The following is a 17,008-nucleotide window of genomic DNA, read 5'->3' as shown; positions in this document are numbered from 1 at the left end:
AAACCACGCAGTGGACATGCATAGCCGCACAACAAGCATCCATTGCACGCGCTCGTGCTGTGCGAGCTCAAACCATGTAGATCCACACGCGCGCGTTCATCAACTATTGTAGGGATCCATCATTGTTGGCTCTATTCAAGAAAACGAAATTGCTTTCTTTTGTTTGCTATCTCAACTTTACTTCCTGAAAATCAATTCCCCACTATAGAGGTAACCTTATTACTAACTTGGAACTTCCCATAATTGGAATTATATAAAACTACCCAAGTTTGTGAAGTTGTATCCCAAAAATATCCACTCTATCGGTTAACTACATAAATATCCATTTGTATTTTAAATGAGTTTTTCTTGGAAGCACACTTTGCTCTTGTACAAAAACTACAGTGATTATGTCAATTTTGATTGAAATCTAAAATAGGATAAAGATTCTTCATCAATAACTAAATGACTAATTGTTAAAGTGTTCCATATTGGTTGGAGATAGTGGCATGAGCCACTTTATATGGTGAGGCAATCCTCTCCCTTATAAGGCATTTTATGGGAGAGATGGACCCAATATCCATTTTTAATATGGTATCAGAGCCAACCCAATCCAATGATGGCCCTCCAAATATCGTTGTCAACAGATGACGTGTGGGATAGTCCACGCTGCGCGTGAGGGGGTGTGTTAAAGTGTCCCACATTGGTTGGAGATAGTGGCATGAGCCACTTTATATGGTGAGGCAACCCTCTCCCTTACAAGGCCTTTTAAGGGAGAAATGGGCCCAATATCCATTTCTAATAATGCATTGAATTTGTAACCCCAATTTCATCATCAGTTGTCAGCACATTAATTACTCTTCCTCTTTTTCCTTGTAATTTCTTCCTTGGGTGTAGAAAAGAATTATTCCTTGGGCGAATTATCCCTTCACCCGCAAAAAACCATTATTCCTTCTATTTTGTTGCTTCACCGCAGAAATTTCCTCCATCTTGGCTCACCTTCAGCGCATCAATGTATCTATCTCTTATCATTCTTACCTGGTAGCCTAACTGATTCCACCATCGGGGCAGCTATGTTGGACGCCGGAGCCAGTAGAGGAATGGGTGACAAAGAACAGCTGACATTTTTCCGATTAATTCTTTTATGCTCTCGTGCTATGGTTTATGTGCTCGGTATAATATTTTATGTGCTCGAAATTTATGGACACTATTGTTATAAGAGCATCTGCATTGGGGTTACATAATAGCCTACATGATAGCTTACTTGGTGAGAGGGGGACCACATTGAGTAAAGATGCCGCATTGGGGTTACATGATAACCTACATGATTTTTTTAGTTTTGATTTGTATGCTTTTCATTTAAATTTAATTGCTCAAATTTAAATGACACATTTTACTAATAATTAAATTTCCATTAAAATAAAAATCCTAAAAGTTACATAAAAAAATAAATAAAACTTAAAAACATAATTAAAATTACATAAAAACTCTAGATCAGTCCACGACGCTTGAGCATTTCTTGGACTATGTACTCGTGTCCCATCCTTTGTGCATCGCTCATATGCGTCATATCCAAGCTGAGGAGCTGCATATCGAGCTCGTTCTCCTTGAGCTCATTCTCCTTCTCCTTGAGCAGGAGATCTTTATCCTTGAGCTCGTTCTTCTTGGCGTACTCGGTGGTGATTTTTTTTCAAATTTTGGTCGGACCGCTCCAATGCCTCTTTGTATTTCGATGGTTGCTCGGAGCTTGCCGCCTTCCCCTTTCCCTTCGCCTTCGCCGCTCTCGCCGCCGCCTTATTTCCAATCGACCGGGAAGACGAGATCTCTTTGCCTGACGTCGAGGTGGTGAAGCCGCCCTCCTCTGTAGTCTTTGTCCTCTTGGAGGAATGCACGTCTCCCTCGAGGTACATCGACTTGAACTTGTGATTGACACGGAGAATTTTCCAGGTGTTCCAATAGTTGAAGGTGGCCTTATTTGGGCTCCAACTTTTGAAGAGGATTTGGGCCTTGTCCCAGAGCATATCGTCAGAATGGCCGGAAGGCCACCGGGTGCGCGTCTCCACCCAAATACTCTCCCAGAGCCGCACATCTCGGGCCACTCGGGCCTAGTGCCCTTGAATTTGGCGGTGCTTGAGGTTGGCGCCGATGAGGGGGTTGACACGATCGACAATCCGTGTCCAGTACACCTCCCCCTTTTGATCGGCCCCACGGATGGTGTCGTTGGTCTCCTCCGTCCAAATTTGGACGATGAAGTCCGTCTCCTCGAGGGTGTAGGTATGACGGATAGTCCTTTCTTCCTCCACCGACGCCGGCGCCTGCTTGTCATGCTTGATCTTGTAGGCGATTTCCTTCCTCCAGCTGCATTTCTTCGATTTGGCGGCACTATGGGCTGCCGGTGGCTCCTCCTCACCGGTTGGAGGATCATCCCCCAAGTTACATCCCTCCATATCGGGATGATAGTCACCGGAGAGATCGGGGCACCAATTTAGATCATAGTAGTTTGGGTTTTGTGGATCCATGGAAATTGTAGAGGGAGGAAAAAGATAGAAAGTTGAAGTTGAAGGAAGAAAGTGAGGAAGAAGAAGAAGGAAAATAATAGATAAAGATGAGAAAAAAGAAAAAAATATATATAAAACGGTCAAAAAAGGACCGAAAATCAAGGCAGTCAAAGCTGCCACATTTTTCGAATTTCGAATTTATTATTATTTTTTTAAATATGGCGCGTGTAAAACATGCGCCGAATTTTGAAGGCCATCAGGCATACACGATGGAACGTGTAGCCCTCTGGTGACTCAATGCTGCAACGCCCTAAACGATCTCACCCTTACTCGAGTAGGGTGGATTATGTAGGTGCGTTACCAATGCTCTAAATGGGGTTAATTGTATATAATATCACGAACTTTGCTCGAAATTCATTTTCCCCACGATCTTTAAAAATTCTATTTTTTATCAAATACTTTCAATTTTCCAACGATTTTTTTTCAGATGACCGGAGTCGACGAGGCGCTGATGTGGCTCGCCGGCACACACCATTTCGATAAATTAAATGATGCGTTTCAATTTAAACATTAAAACCCCCGTTTCAGCAATCAGCGCCACCAATGGGCGAAGCACCGGGGTTAACAATCGGTGCACTGATTTGAAAGATTGAAAACACGAAGCAATCGGCGCCAGCAATCAGTGGAACTAGTTTGGAAGACCTTGACACGAAGACTTCAACACTGGTCTGGAGAGGAACCCTTCGACAGAGGTGGTGGAAAGGAAAGCAATCGTTTTTTTCTAACGCCAAAAGCAATCTTTGATTTCCTTTTGCCCGATAAAAATGAGAAATTAAAAGAAATTAGGGCTTTTTATTATGATTTAATATTATATGTGTAATTTAAAATTCATATATATTCCACGACAGTGTTACGTGTAAAATTAAATCCACGTCACTGCTATGTCATTTTTTCGGTCATTGGAAAAAAAAATCGTGGGGAAATTGAACAAATTTCAAAATATTTGATGAAAAATGGAATTTTTAAAGATCGTGGGAAAATGAATTTCGGGCAAAGTTCGTGATATTATATACAAATAACCCTTATAAATGGAAGTTGAAATGATATTTTGAACGAATCAAAATAGCAAAAGTGAAAATGATATATTGGACGGATGAAATATACTTTTACTATAAAATAATTATAAATTATAATGTAAAATAGATTTTCCGTGACGGGCAACAGCTAGTATGTATATGGAGTATAAATTTTGTGAATTGCAATTGAAAGGGAGAGAGACGGAGAGAGTGTGTGTGTGTCAAAAAGGGAAAGTAGAGAGAGAAGAGAGTACGTTCCACAGAAACGTCCTCAAATTTCTCCGGTGCGAAATGAGCAAATTGTAAGGAAAAGTTTCCACCCAACGAAAATGTTGCTTCCCAATAAACTAGCAATTTCTCTTCTTCTCCAAATGATTTCCTTTCCTCCACCTTCCCACCTTTTCTTGCCATTGTCGCCTTTCTTCGGGGTCCTTCATTCTGCTCTGGTGTGGAGGACCCACACCCCACCCCCACCCTCGCCTCACCCCACCCCACACCGTACCTCTATCTCTCTATTGCTTCTCGTGTGAAAGAAAAATCAAATCTTTTACGCATTTCAACTGTAACCACCATTTGAGTTCAAGATAGAGGCAACAAGTTCGATTGGAGGAGGAAGATTTGGAGGGGAAATTTGACGGTTTCAAGACAGGATTTTGGTGCTCCTTTAATTGGTGCAAAGGAGCAACGATTTGTTTTGAGAGTCAAGTTGTGAGGATCTTGACGACATGAGTTGCTTCCCATGTTTTCAAAACAAGGAAGAAGACAGCGAGGAGGAGAACAATGATATTCTCGTAGCTCAGCCTAAAAATTTCACCCCACCAACTACCCCTCCTGGTATCAATTTCTCTGCATCTATATACATCATTTTTCAATCATTTAAAGGGCATTATGATAATGTTGTACGTTCAATGATAGCTTCGTATACAAGTACTGCTGGCATTCAAATTCTCGACGTTCATTCCACCAATTAGGCCATGCAAAAATGTGACATGCTTTGGTGCGAAAAATGCTTTGGTGCAAAAAATGTAATAGCGAAAAGGTTGAGCAGTTGTGCAATTTGACATGCTTTGGTGCGAAAAATGTAGTGTGTTTATGTGTACTGATTGGCAGATATATTCAATGTTGATGCTGTCACATTTTGGTGATGTTGTTCATGTTGTATGGTGTACCATTGGCGTTCCCTTTATGCAGTTGTGCAAATAATGCATTCGTTTGATTAGGATTCTACACATCATGGATTGCAAAAAACAAGTTTGAGCTATGTTTCCTTGTTTATGGAAGCTTAATACTTGAAGAATTTAGGCATGAAACCGTGTTTTTTCTTCATTTGCAGTAAATAATAGCCATCATCATTATCAAGATCCATTAGAAGATAGCAGAAATGCAGCAGAACTTGAAGATACCTCAGTTAAATCTTTCACCTTCCGCGAAATCGCCACTGCCACCAAGAACTTTCGTCAAGAATGTCTGTTGGGCGAAGGAGGGTTCGGAAAAGTATTCAGGGGGACGCTTCAATCGACCGGACAGGTAAGGCTGCATCTACAACCAGACGATCTTTTCTTTCTCCGCTTGTCGTTGCTCAGGATATGTTTGATGTATTGTTGTCTTTCCATGTGTCGATAGGTTGTTGCTGTTAGGCAACTGGAGAGGAATACCGGAGGCAAGGACTTTGTGTTTGAGATCTCAAATCTGAGTCTCCTTCGCCATCCAAATCTAGTCAAGATGGTCGGATATTGTGGCGAAGGAGAGCAGAGGCACTTGGTGTACGAGTACATGCCATCCGGTTCTTTGAAGAGCTTTCTATTTGGTAAAATTCACTTTGAATTGTTATATATATTCCTGCATTGTATGTTTATTTTGTGTGATAGATTAGATTGAAATGGTGCATTTTGTTGTGCTTGTGTTGTGCAGACCGTCATGATGGGCAAAAACCATTGGACTGGAGTGAGAGAATGAAGATTGCATATGGTATTGCATCGGGGCTTGAGTACCTACACGAGAAGGCAGACCCCACAGTCATATATCGCGATCTGAGATCCTCAAATGTGCTCCTTACCGAGACCAAAAATCCTAAGCTCTCGGATTATGGGCTTGCCAAGATCGTGCAGGGTGGCAACAAGATGCATATGTCTGTGATGACGGGTTTCAATGGATATTGCGCCCCTGAGTTTGAGAAGAACGGCGAGCTGACAGTGAAGTCGGATGTTTATAGCTTTGGCGTAGTGCTGCTAGAGCTCATCACAGGCCGTAAGGCCTTGGACACCTCTCTGCCACCGGACGAGCAAAGCTTAGTTAGCTGGGTAAGTCTGCTATTTCATTTTTCTTCTTCATCTAACTGCTATTCTGTCAAATTTGTTTCTACAACATGAAAATTTAATCACACTGGACCTAACCTTTGCATATGTTGAATAGGCACAACCGCTTTTCAAGGATCCGTCCAAGTTCCCGGATATGGCGGATCCTCTTCTCAGGAAAGGGTTCCCCGTGACGGGCTTGAACCAAGCAGTCGGAATCGCAGCCATGTGCCTGCAGGAGGAGCCGATAGCGCGCCCCTTCATCAGTGACATATCAGCTGCAATTAGCTTCCTGGCAATGGCACCTCCTCAGGCACCCGTTCCTGATCTTGCTCCTGTGTTGTCGAAGGCAGCATCCTCGCGCCAAGGTGGAGGTGGCAATGACGGTCATAAACATGACGATGATACTTCCTCAGATAGTGAAGAAGAAGAAGACGAAGAAGAAAAAGTAAAAAAACAAGACAAGCCTAACAAACAGGAGCAGTACTCTGATTATAGCTCCGAGGATGATGATCAGAGTTCTGATGGTACAGATGCTGAGGAGACGAGCAAGAACATGGAGAAGGCGCGGTGCAAATCAACAAAATCGGTGAAGATGCAAAGCCGCTCAGATTCAAGAAGCAATAACAAGAAATCCATGAAGACATCTGAGTCAAAAGGCAATAACAAGAAATCCATGAAGATGCAGAACCGCTCAGATAACAAGAAACCTTCCAAGGTCGAAACTCCCCCGGATTCAAGGAGTAACCGGAGCAGCTGCAGCTCATCAGACGACGAGCCTCTTCCTCCTCCCATTCAACAGCCTCATGATCACGAAGATGATTACGATCAATTTAGCTCGAGTAGTGATGATGAAAACTGGGATGGCAGAGAGCAACAACGTCCTAGTCGTGGCAGCAGCGTGAGTTCGGACGACGACGGGTACTGATCGAGGGCGACATGCACAAAAAAATGTGGAAAAGCTAAGCAACATTGAAATCTCGGAGGATGCATCTTAGCTTCTTCATAGATTATATTTTTTGAAGGCGAAGACGAATGGAGGAGATGAACATCAAGTAGGTGATGATTTCGAGTTCTCAATTTGATCAAAACACTTATATATTTCACCATCGGAAGATCAAGATCTCTTCAAGCTAAGGATATCCACACACACACACACACACACACTTATGTTATAGGGCATTGAGGTATACTGATGAACAGTCTACATTTTTACTCTTTTTTCCTTTTCTCCTTCACAGATTTTTTTTTGCTAGGTTTTTTCAAGTGAAACATGCAAGTAAATATTTTAAGTACTATTTTGATTCCATTATATAATGTGAATCATAATATGTGAATTACCTTAACAGTAGTATGTTCAGCAGCTTGAAAGCATGCTGAAACTTTTTTTTTTCTTTTTTTTTTCTCTTCATATATAATAGTTTGAAAACGACGTTGGATCGTTTCTTGCAAAATTTATGCTTCGTGTTTCATGTGCATATTTATGATCCACAAAACAAGCGAGGGTTGAAGTTTAATTCGTAATTTTTATTATTCCGTATGCAACAATTTGGCCAGCGTAGTGTAATAGAGGATCTCGATGTGTTCCGGATATAGGGAAACTTTGAATTATATTTTATTTTATTTATTATTTATTTATTTGAGGGTTCATATAAGATTATATATATGTAAGTAAAAATATTAATGTTTAATATTTGCACATTGGTTAGTTCATCTTGATGGTTGATCATGAACTAAATTATTTACCATTACTAAAAATTAATAAAGCATGCTTCCATATAAATCTAACTTCTTTAATTTGGACATTCCTTAATAATCAATCAAGCATTTGGTTCCAAATAAACTTTTGTTTTGACTAATATTCCCTCCATCCGCGATATCGTTTTCATATTGTGGACGGCGTGGGTTTTAAGAAAAATGGTGGATAGTAGTAGATAGTAGTGAATATTGTTATTGTTGTGAGTGAAAGTTTGTGGACCCTACTTCTATAAATGGAAGTGAAAACGATATCGCGGACGGACCGAAATGACAAATGTGGAAATGATATCACGGACGGAAGGAGTATTAATAATAATCGCCACTACTTACTTTTCAAGAGTTTTTATGGGAAATCCAAGAAATGTTACAATGAAAGCAATCGTACAAACCCACCGCATGCACACGTATATATGTATATATACACACACACACATAGGGAAAGACTACCGTGAGAGCACCTCTTAAAATAAGAAATAAGAACTAAAAAAATGTATGAATTTTATGTAGAATACGTATGAATTCGTTGCATAAATATATGAATTGCGAAAAATAAATTTTTGTTATCTTTGGGATTCGAACTCAAGACCATGAATTCATCCAACAAGATGATGAATCAACCGTAGATCTTGATGATCTAAGGGCTGGAAATAATTCTTATTTTATATCTTAAGAAGTGTACTTATTTTAGCCATCCCTATATATATCTTGAAAAAACTTAGTATCAATACTAGTAATTAATTTGAATCATACGTTAAATTAGGAACGAGCAAAATAAAATACAACAGCAATTTTGAATCTCCAAAACTTATATAAACATATTTAAGTTCATGAATGTTCAAACTCAAAAATCACTTCAAAAAGCAAATAAAATAGAATGTTCTACACAGAACTGTATATTTTCTTATATAAAAAAAGAAACTATCATATCCTAGATAGACTTCGATAATTTCATTCTTCATGTATCTGCACATGAAGAGAAACATTTTTCCTTAGAAAAATGCACTTCCTATGAGAATCCAGCATTGCCTGATAATCATAACAAAAAATGGGTCAAATATATATATATATATATATATGACTAGCATTTGCATCCCGTATCATGCACAATAAATTTTTTAATATTTTTTATTTATATAAAACTAATATCAATTCAATTAGTATATGATATATTAAAATAATTTATTTTAACTGATTATATTTTAGCTGAATATTAAAAAGAATAACAAAATAAAAAAGAATTCATGGTAATAAAAATTGATATTATGAAAAACCAAAAATAAAAATAAAAAAAATAAAAAAATAGATTTAATTAAAAAAATATGAGAGAGGAGAAAGATTTTTTTAAAATTTTATTATTTAAATAAATATAATTTTTACATTTTAAATCAAATATTACATCCAAATTAAAGCTCTTGTCGTGATCTTTAATTTGATATGCATATTAATTATTTTATGATTAGTTGAATTTTCCATTTTTAGAAAGAAATAAAATAAAATAAAACAATAAAAAGATAAAAGAAAAAATATAATTTACAAATAAATTAACCTTCAATTTGATTACAAAATTGTCACTCAATTTTGAAATCAATTTGAAATTGATTTCAAATTGAAATCTTGGTTTATATTACTACTAGTATTTTCACCTCGTGCAATGCACAAAAAATATTTTTATGTAATCTTATACTTATATAAATTTGATACCAGCTCAATTATCATATTTATAAATATAATAAATTAATTAATCAAGAAGAACTCACAATAATAAAAATTGATATTACGAAAAGGAAAAAAAGGTTAAAAATGAAAATCAAAATAAAAGTAAAATTTAAAAATTAGATTTTTATTAAAAAAAGATGAGAGAGGAGAGATTTTTTTTTAATTTTAATTTTTAGTTAAATATAACCTTTACATTATAAATCAAATATTTACATAAAATATACTTCATTCGTTCTACTATTATTGTCCCAAAATTTTTAGGCACGTAAATTAAGAAGAAGATGTAATTAGTTAAAAGTTGTTGGACTTAAACCTTTTTTGAAGAGTTACGTCTCAAAAAAAATGGACACACAAATTAAGGAAATGTAAATAAAATAAATGATGAGAGTGATAGTGAGTAGTGGAAAAATTAAATGAAGATAAAGTAAATAAAGAGAGAGATAGAGAATTGATAAAATAATTTGTTTTATTTTTGAGATTGAGATATTATAAATGGCAACCCAAAAAGGAAATTAAGATGTTATAAATAGGACTATGGGAACCTTTTATGGAAATGAGACAATCTAAAATGGTAATTATGACAATAATAGTGGAACGAAAGGAGTATCAAATTAAAGCTCTTACGTTATCTTTAATTCGATATGAATATTAAATATTTCATAATTAGTCAAATTTTACGATTTTAGAAATAAATAAAACAAGAAAATAAGAAGATGGAGAAAAATGAAATAAAAAGGAAAAATAAAATTTACAAATAAACTTTCAATTTTATTATCACTATAAAATTGTTCCTCAATTTTGAAATTGATTCAATTTGAAATCTTTACTTTTCAATATAGTATAATTTTACTGACTCGTAAAAACAATATTTTTGGAAAAATAAAATTACCTTTTCCATAGATTTCGTTAAACATACGCAAATGTGGATCAACAGGATGTCCAAGTGCTTGATACCTTTCATCGTACAATGAATACCTAAAATTTACAATTGTTTACATGAGTTCTTTTTTCTAATATCCGCAGCTGCAGCGGTTACATATATATGTAAATTTCAATATGATAATTATTTTAAATTTTACCTAACGCTTCCGTGATAGCTTGAATTATATTCTTGAGTAAAATTCCAAATATTAGGATTTGGAGTAATATCGTCTTCACAAACCGTTTTTCTCTGCACTTAAATTAATTAGTCAATAAATGAAATTAAATATTTATAGCATAATAATTCAAGCTATACGTGATATAGATGTGAGTACATGATATTATACAAAAGCGCACACACACATAAATACCTACCTTTAACGTTGACCCTTCGTAGATTTTGCCGCTAGACAAATAAGTTGAGTGTCGAATTTCTTGAATTGCCAACGATCTAAAAAATCACGTGAAAATTATATTAGTATTTATCAATTATGCTACCAAATAACATGACTACTTTTTACACTAAATTTATATATGTATACCAAATACATATAAAAACGCTACATATATTATTTATATTTTGCAAAATATCATTTACCTTTTTTTTTTTGATAAAATATCTTTTACCTTATTGGTGCAAGAGTTGTGTGCATCACATTAGGCGCCCAATAGGTTTGTTGTGCACAGGCACCGGGATCTTCGAACGGCTGCGTACTCATAGATAGATCCAATCATCATCATCATCATAATAATAATAATAATAATTGGCATCAGATTAAAAAATTACAAATATTTGAGCTCTTGGAAACGATGGGCCTATTTGTTGTGCTTTTGGGCTCTCTGCACCAGTCAATAATGCAAGATAGGATGTATGCTCTTCTGCTCCTACAATTCTACATAACATAAAAAATATATGAATATTATAATAAAATTGTTCAGGTAGAGTTTTTTTTTTTTGTTTAAAAAAAGAGAGAGAATTAATAATGATTTCTCATTTTACCTATGGTGACTCAACCCCCAATTTATTGGTTAGGGTGCGTTTACTTTGATGGATAAATTTATCATGAGAAAATGATAAATAACAAAAATTTATGCATTTAAATGCCTAATTTCATTTCCCACATTTTATATAAAAGAGGAGTTCACATCTTTCCTTCTTTATTTTTAGCTCAAGGATGGAAAAGAAATGAGATATTTAAAGACATAAATTTTTGTTATCCAGCATTTTCTTATGGTGCGTTTACTTTGATGGATAAATTTATCATTGGAAAATGAGGGATAACAAAAATTTATGTCTTTAAATGCCTCTTTTTTTTTCCAATATTTGACACAAAAGAGAAATTCACCACTTTTCCTTCATTATTTTCACTTCAAAGATGGATAATATTATTACACCAAAAATGGAGGGATAATATTATTCATCCTTGAAGTGAAAATAAGGAAGGAAAAGTAGTGAACTTCTCTTTTGTGTCCAATGTTGGAAAAGAAATGAGACATTTAAAGGCATAAATTTTTGTTATCCCTTATTTTCCAATGATAAATAAAAGACGTCTTACCAATTGAATTACGTTTGTGGTACATAATTTACGAGTAATTACACAAACAAGCGAGGTTTGTGAGCTATTTATGTGCAAAATATTATGCGATTATCGTAGAAATGCTATATTTACTTAGAAAGCAGATTGATTGATTTTGATTTTTGAATTTGTACCTTGGTCGTTTTTCCATTTGGCGCGGCGAGAGAAAATGAGGCATTATTGAACTAAGCTTGCTTTGTTCCAATGAAGATGATGTCGAATTTTGGGGTGATCCTCGCTCCATATATCTCTTCTCAGATTCAAAAATATCGCAAGAATAAATATATATAAATATCAATTATTTGAAGTTTTTTCTCATTTACCCCTAAAATTTAAATCTCAGTTCAAATTTTCTGTTAATTTTCACTTTACCAATATACATTATGTGCAGATTTGTGACGTCATTTAATACAAAGAAAACTGTTGTAATGAACAATATGAAATTACTTTATAATATTAAATGTGATGTGATGATACTTTTACCAAAACAATTTTTCTGTGTGATTTCAAACATCGTGTTCTTAGATTATTTTCTCCAGCTTAAATTAATATTTGTCATCAATTTTACCGTAAGAAAATTATTATCTGTACTATACGAAAATGAATGAAACTATTACAAGTAACAATAGCAGTAATAATTAGTGAAACTGAACATACCTTAATTTGTATCTTCTAATTGCTTCAAAAACTGTAAATGATAACCAAATATGTTTGATGTTATAATCACAAATCATCATAAACAATTTAAAACGAATGAGAAAAAAGTCAAGAATTTAATAGAAAAATGGATTGAAATCGATGTATTATATATATTTGTACCTTTGCAAAAGTGACTATATATGTAGGAGAAATATGAGTATTTGAGTGAAAACTTTTATGAAAGTGGAGTTCTCTTCTTCTATGATTTATATAAACACTGGCGATCGATCAAACATGGTAAATTAAAAATTAAATAATAGTAATTATTATTGTTATCTTTATTGGATTCTGAATTTATGTGATCCGTTCTGTATAATAGGTATTTGTGTTAAAGTATGTTAAATTAAATGTCAAGTTTCAAATTCAAATTACCAAATTACAAAATTGAAAGGTTAGTACTAATGCTGCTTGCCTTGTTTAATATGAAGGCAAACGGTCAACTAAAGATGCTTTATTAAACATGTCAAAAAAAAAATGATGATTGTTTTTTAAGTTATTTGACATATTGAGAAATTATAATTTATTATTATGAATTATTAATATAGGACAAAGCGAATTCAGAAACAAGTCGTTGAGTGGATACATATATTTATAATTGAGTGGACTTAAAAATGTCCAAACTAAAATAGCAAAAATAAAAATTATTCACTGAAATAAAAAGTTTAAAAATTAGCTACACTAATTATTTTATTCTTCACACACACACACACACACACATATATATATATAGGGTGTAGTTCTAGAGAGAACTACATTATTTGTGAGAACATGAGAACCATCAAATCTAATGCATTCACTGTAAAAATTAATGCATTCGCTGTTAAAATTAATGCACTCAAAAAAATAAAAAAAATTGCTCACTTCAGGATTCGAACCGAGAATCTGCATTCATCCAACAAGATGATACATCCACCGTAGATCTTGATAATCGAATGGCTGAAAATGGTTCTCCGTTCTTTTTTTATTTATGGTTCTTTCTTGAACCTCTCCCTATATATATATATATATATAGGGTGGGGTTAATATAGAAACCCCCCTTAAGATGAAAACTAGGAACCTAATCTAAACCATTCATTTAGAAAAAATAGATGGCTAAGATTAAATTACAGATGCACAATTTAATTAATAATTTAAATGTAATTAAAATTGAAAGGGTAAAAATGTAATACTAGAATTAACAATTACTCACCAATTTCTAATTACCAACAATTACTCACGAATTTCTAATTACCAATTCAGTTTCACTTTTTTCACTTTTCATCTAGGGTTTCAGACGCCGCTATGCACCTAGAATACACCAATCCAAACTGTTAGAAGACGGAGCTTTCGGCGGCGGCGAGTTTCTTCTCGTCGGTCTGTAGCACGCGGCGACTGAGAAGAGATTGTTGAAGGCGGCGGCGATCGAAACTATTGGTCGCCGAAACGGTGCAAGTCGAAGGAGTGCCGACCCATCTGTGCAAGGTGCGGCGGCTGAGGAGAGTCCGTTGAAGGCGCGGCGGCCGATCTGTGCAAGGTAACGAAGTTTTCCGGCGGCGGTGATATTCTCGTTGGTCTTTAGCAGGAGGCGGCAAAGACAAATCTGTTGAAGGCGGCGGCGGAGGCTAGCCGATTTGTACAAGGAGGCGACGGCACAGATTTTTGCTGAAGTCGATTTTTCTTCAGGCGATTCAAAATAGGTAATTGCTTAACCATTTCGAAGTTTAGTTTCATAGAGGTTGGATATTGTTCATAGATGTTCGATTTTTGTTCATTTTTGTTAAAATGCATAGAAGGTGGTAATGGAGTAATCATTGTGAATTTTAATTGCATAGATGATAGTTGGTGTTGCATAGATGTTGGATGGTGTTGCAAAGATATCGAATTGCATAGATTCTTGATATTTGTTAATTTTTTAGGATCAATTTTTGCGTGTTCTACTTCTGCATTTGATTGCATAGATTGTGGTAATGTATTGACAATTTCAGACTTCATCTGCATAGATGATTGGTGTTGTTGCATAGATGTGAAATTACATAGATGTTTAGGATTTTAAATATTTAGAGATTAAATATTGATTTGCTTATGCATTTGATTGCAAAGATTGTGGTAATGGAGCAACTATTTAGGATGTCATTTGCATAGACGATATTAATTGTTGTATAGATGTTGGATGGAGCTTAGATGTAAAATTGCATAGATGATATGAGTTGTTACATAGATGTTGGATGGAGTTGCATAGATGTGAAAATAACCAAGAAAGAACACACATTTTATTGTGGTGATATGCATAGATGCGCACATGGATGCAAATATTAATGGTTTATATGCACAGATTCATTAATGCACAATTGCACTTGTATGATTTATTAGTTTTTATTTGCAACTAATCATTGTTTTGTTTAATTGCATATATGATTTAGCGTGTGAAAGGTAAAATATTTATAATTTTAAATATTATCATTTAGATGTTATTTTTTAAAACTAAATATGCATTTAAATTTGGTTACATTACAGATGTGAGTAGCTCAAAACATAAAGAAAATGATGGCCCTAGTAATGAGCGATTTGAAACTGATGATGCCCAAGGTATAATACAAATATAAACTTATTTTTTTTATGTTTTTATTGTATTTGTGCATTTCATTTTTAATGGTTCATGTACAAATATGAACTTTTTTTTTTATTATTGTATTTGTGCAGTTAATGCGGCTACAATTATCGATGAGTGTGTGCAAGCTACTAGGATGAAAAATAAAGGAAAGGAACTCTACAAGACAAACGTTTTATCTTTTATTTCTTTGAACCTTGATCAACATCTTTCAATTTAACATCATCTTTCGAACTTTCATGGGTACACATCATATAACGTAAAATAACAGTACCACTACCATCTTTTGCTTCTTTTTTTTTTTGCATACTTTTACGTATAGTGAATCCGCATGCAGTTGCGTATGCATGGAAAAAATTGACACCATCCTCAAGAGTATCAAATGTTTGACCAATTTTAGGTTTCAATGAATCTACACATTCAAGCACGTAAAAATCTTAAACATCCGTAGTATCCAAATCAAGTTGCACAGATTCTATAAGCAATAACAAATATGATTAAACATAAATAATAATAAAATATGTGCAATAAGAAAATCATGTGCCAAAAAAACTATGATTGCATTAGTTTGCATCTGTGCAATATCGGCAGAAATCTATGCAAATGTGAAAAATAACTGTGCAATTATATGCATTACAATGCAACAAAATTTCAGATACAAATTTAAAACTAAATACAATGACTCATGCAATTTCATATTCAAATGTGCAACACACTAATTTAACTATGCAGCCAACAAATACACAAAAAAGCATTTTAAATCCAACTATGCAGTTAAAATATGCAATTATCCAACACACTAATTTAACTATGCACTTCATTTTAAATCCCAATTACGAAATTAAAATTAATACACATTTACAATTTCAATTCTAACCCTTTATTTCAACTATGCATTTAAAATATCCGTATGAACTAAAATCTTTCATAATGCAACAAATACATTGAACTATGCAGTTTACATATTCATCTGTGCAAAACACATTTTTTGTCATGCAATTAAGCAACTACATAATTTGATTATGCAATTCATATAAATTATGAACAACAATTGAAAGAATAATAATTAACACTGCAAATTAACAACTTCCTAAAAATCAAATCAACATTTAAATCATTTTTAAAAAAAATTTGAAAATAAATCAATGAAATTAATCAACTAAAACTGAGAATAAGACTAAATTAATAAATACCTTGAGTGCTCATCGTGAAAAATTACACTACAACTGTCTTCAATAATAATTGATATTAAGAGTATGAAAGAATAAAGAACACTTGGAGAAAGAATAAGAGAAAATTAATAACATAAAATAAAAGATTAAAAACGAAAAGTAGAAACATTTTAGGCAGATATTAAAAACACACGACTAACTATGCAATCTAGGTTTAATTAAATAATTACTAAAAGACAACTTTAACCTTAGCCTAATTAAAAAGTAAAAAAAGACGGAAATCTAATGCTAGTCAACCCATTTTAGGCGGATATTAATCCAACTTAATCCTAACCATTAGATCTTAAATTTTAAAGGCTAAAATGTGGTTCCTAGTTTTCATGTTAAAAGAGGTTTTTATTAGAACCTCTTCCTATATATATATATATTTAAAATTATCCATTAATTTTTTAGTTGTGAATTCTAATTTGTTAACTCGAATTCACAACCAAGATTATTTTTAGTTGTGAATTCTAATTTTAAAACTCGGATTCTGAATTATTGTTTTAAAACATGAATTCACAACCAAGATAACTAATTGCGAATTCTAGCTTTAAAACTTGAATTCACAACCAATCTACATTTGAATTGTGAATTTTAGTTTTATAACTCAAATTCACAACCAAGACAACTAGTTGTCAATTCGAGCTTTAAAACTCGAATTCGCAACCAACAATAGCGATTTAGTTTAT

The 17,008-nt window shown here is 34.0% G+C and overlaps 1 protein-coding gene and 1 long non-coding RNA gene across 2 annotated transcripts; both read left to right on the top strand.

The window, feature by feature from the left end:
• Positions 1-3,931: 3,931 nt before the first annotated feature.
• On the top strand, positions 3,932-7,301 carry LOC131001895 (probable serine/threonine-protein kinase PBL25). The gene is made up of 5 exons (XM_057928529.1): positions 3,932-4,387; positions 4,887-5,080; positions 5,177-5,360; positions 5,465-5,853; positions 5,966-7,301. Exons 1-5 carry the CDS (start codon positions 4,279-4,281, stop codon positions 6,773-6,775), a joined length of 1,686 nt encoding a protein of 561 aa, XP_057784512.1. The 5' UTR covers positions 3,932-4,278; the 3' UTR covers positions 6,776-7,301.
• Positions 7,302-13,781: 6,480 nt separating this feature from the next.
• LOC131001894 (uncharacterized) lies at positions 13,782-15,398 on the top strand. The gene is made up of 3 exons (XR_009094055.1): positions 13,782-14,194; positions 15,012-15,083; positions 15,198-15,398. It is a non-coding gene; the product is annotated as an uncharacterized LOC131001894 (long non-coding RNA).
• Positions 15,399-17,008: the final 1,610 nt, after the last annotated feature.

The sequence above is a fragment of the Salvia miltiorrhiza genome, chromosome 8, assembly GCF_028751815.1.
Source record: "Salvia miltiorrhiza cultivar Shanhuang (shh) chromosome 8, IMPLAD_Smil_shh, whole genome shotgun sequence".
Classification (NCBI taxonomy): Eukaryota; Viridiplantae; Streptophyta; class Magnoliopsida; order Lamiales; family Lamiaceae; genus Salvia; species Salvia miltiorrhiza.
Note: the sequence above shows the minus strand (reverse complement) of the source record. Positions and strands in the feature narration are given on the sequence as shown.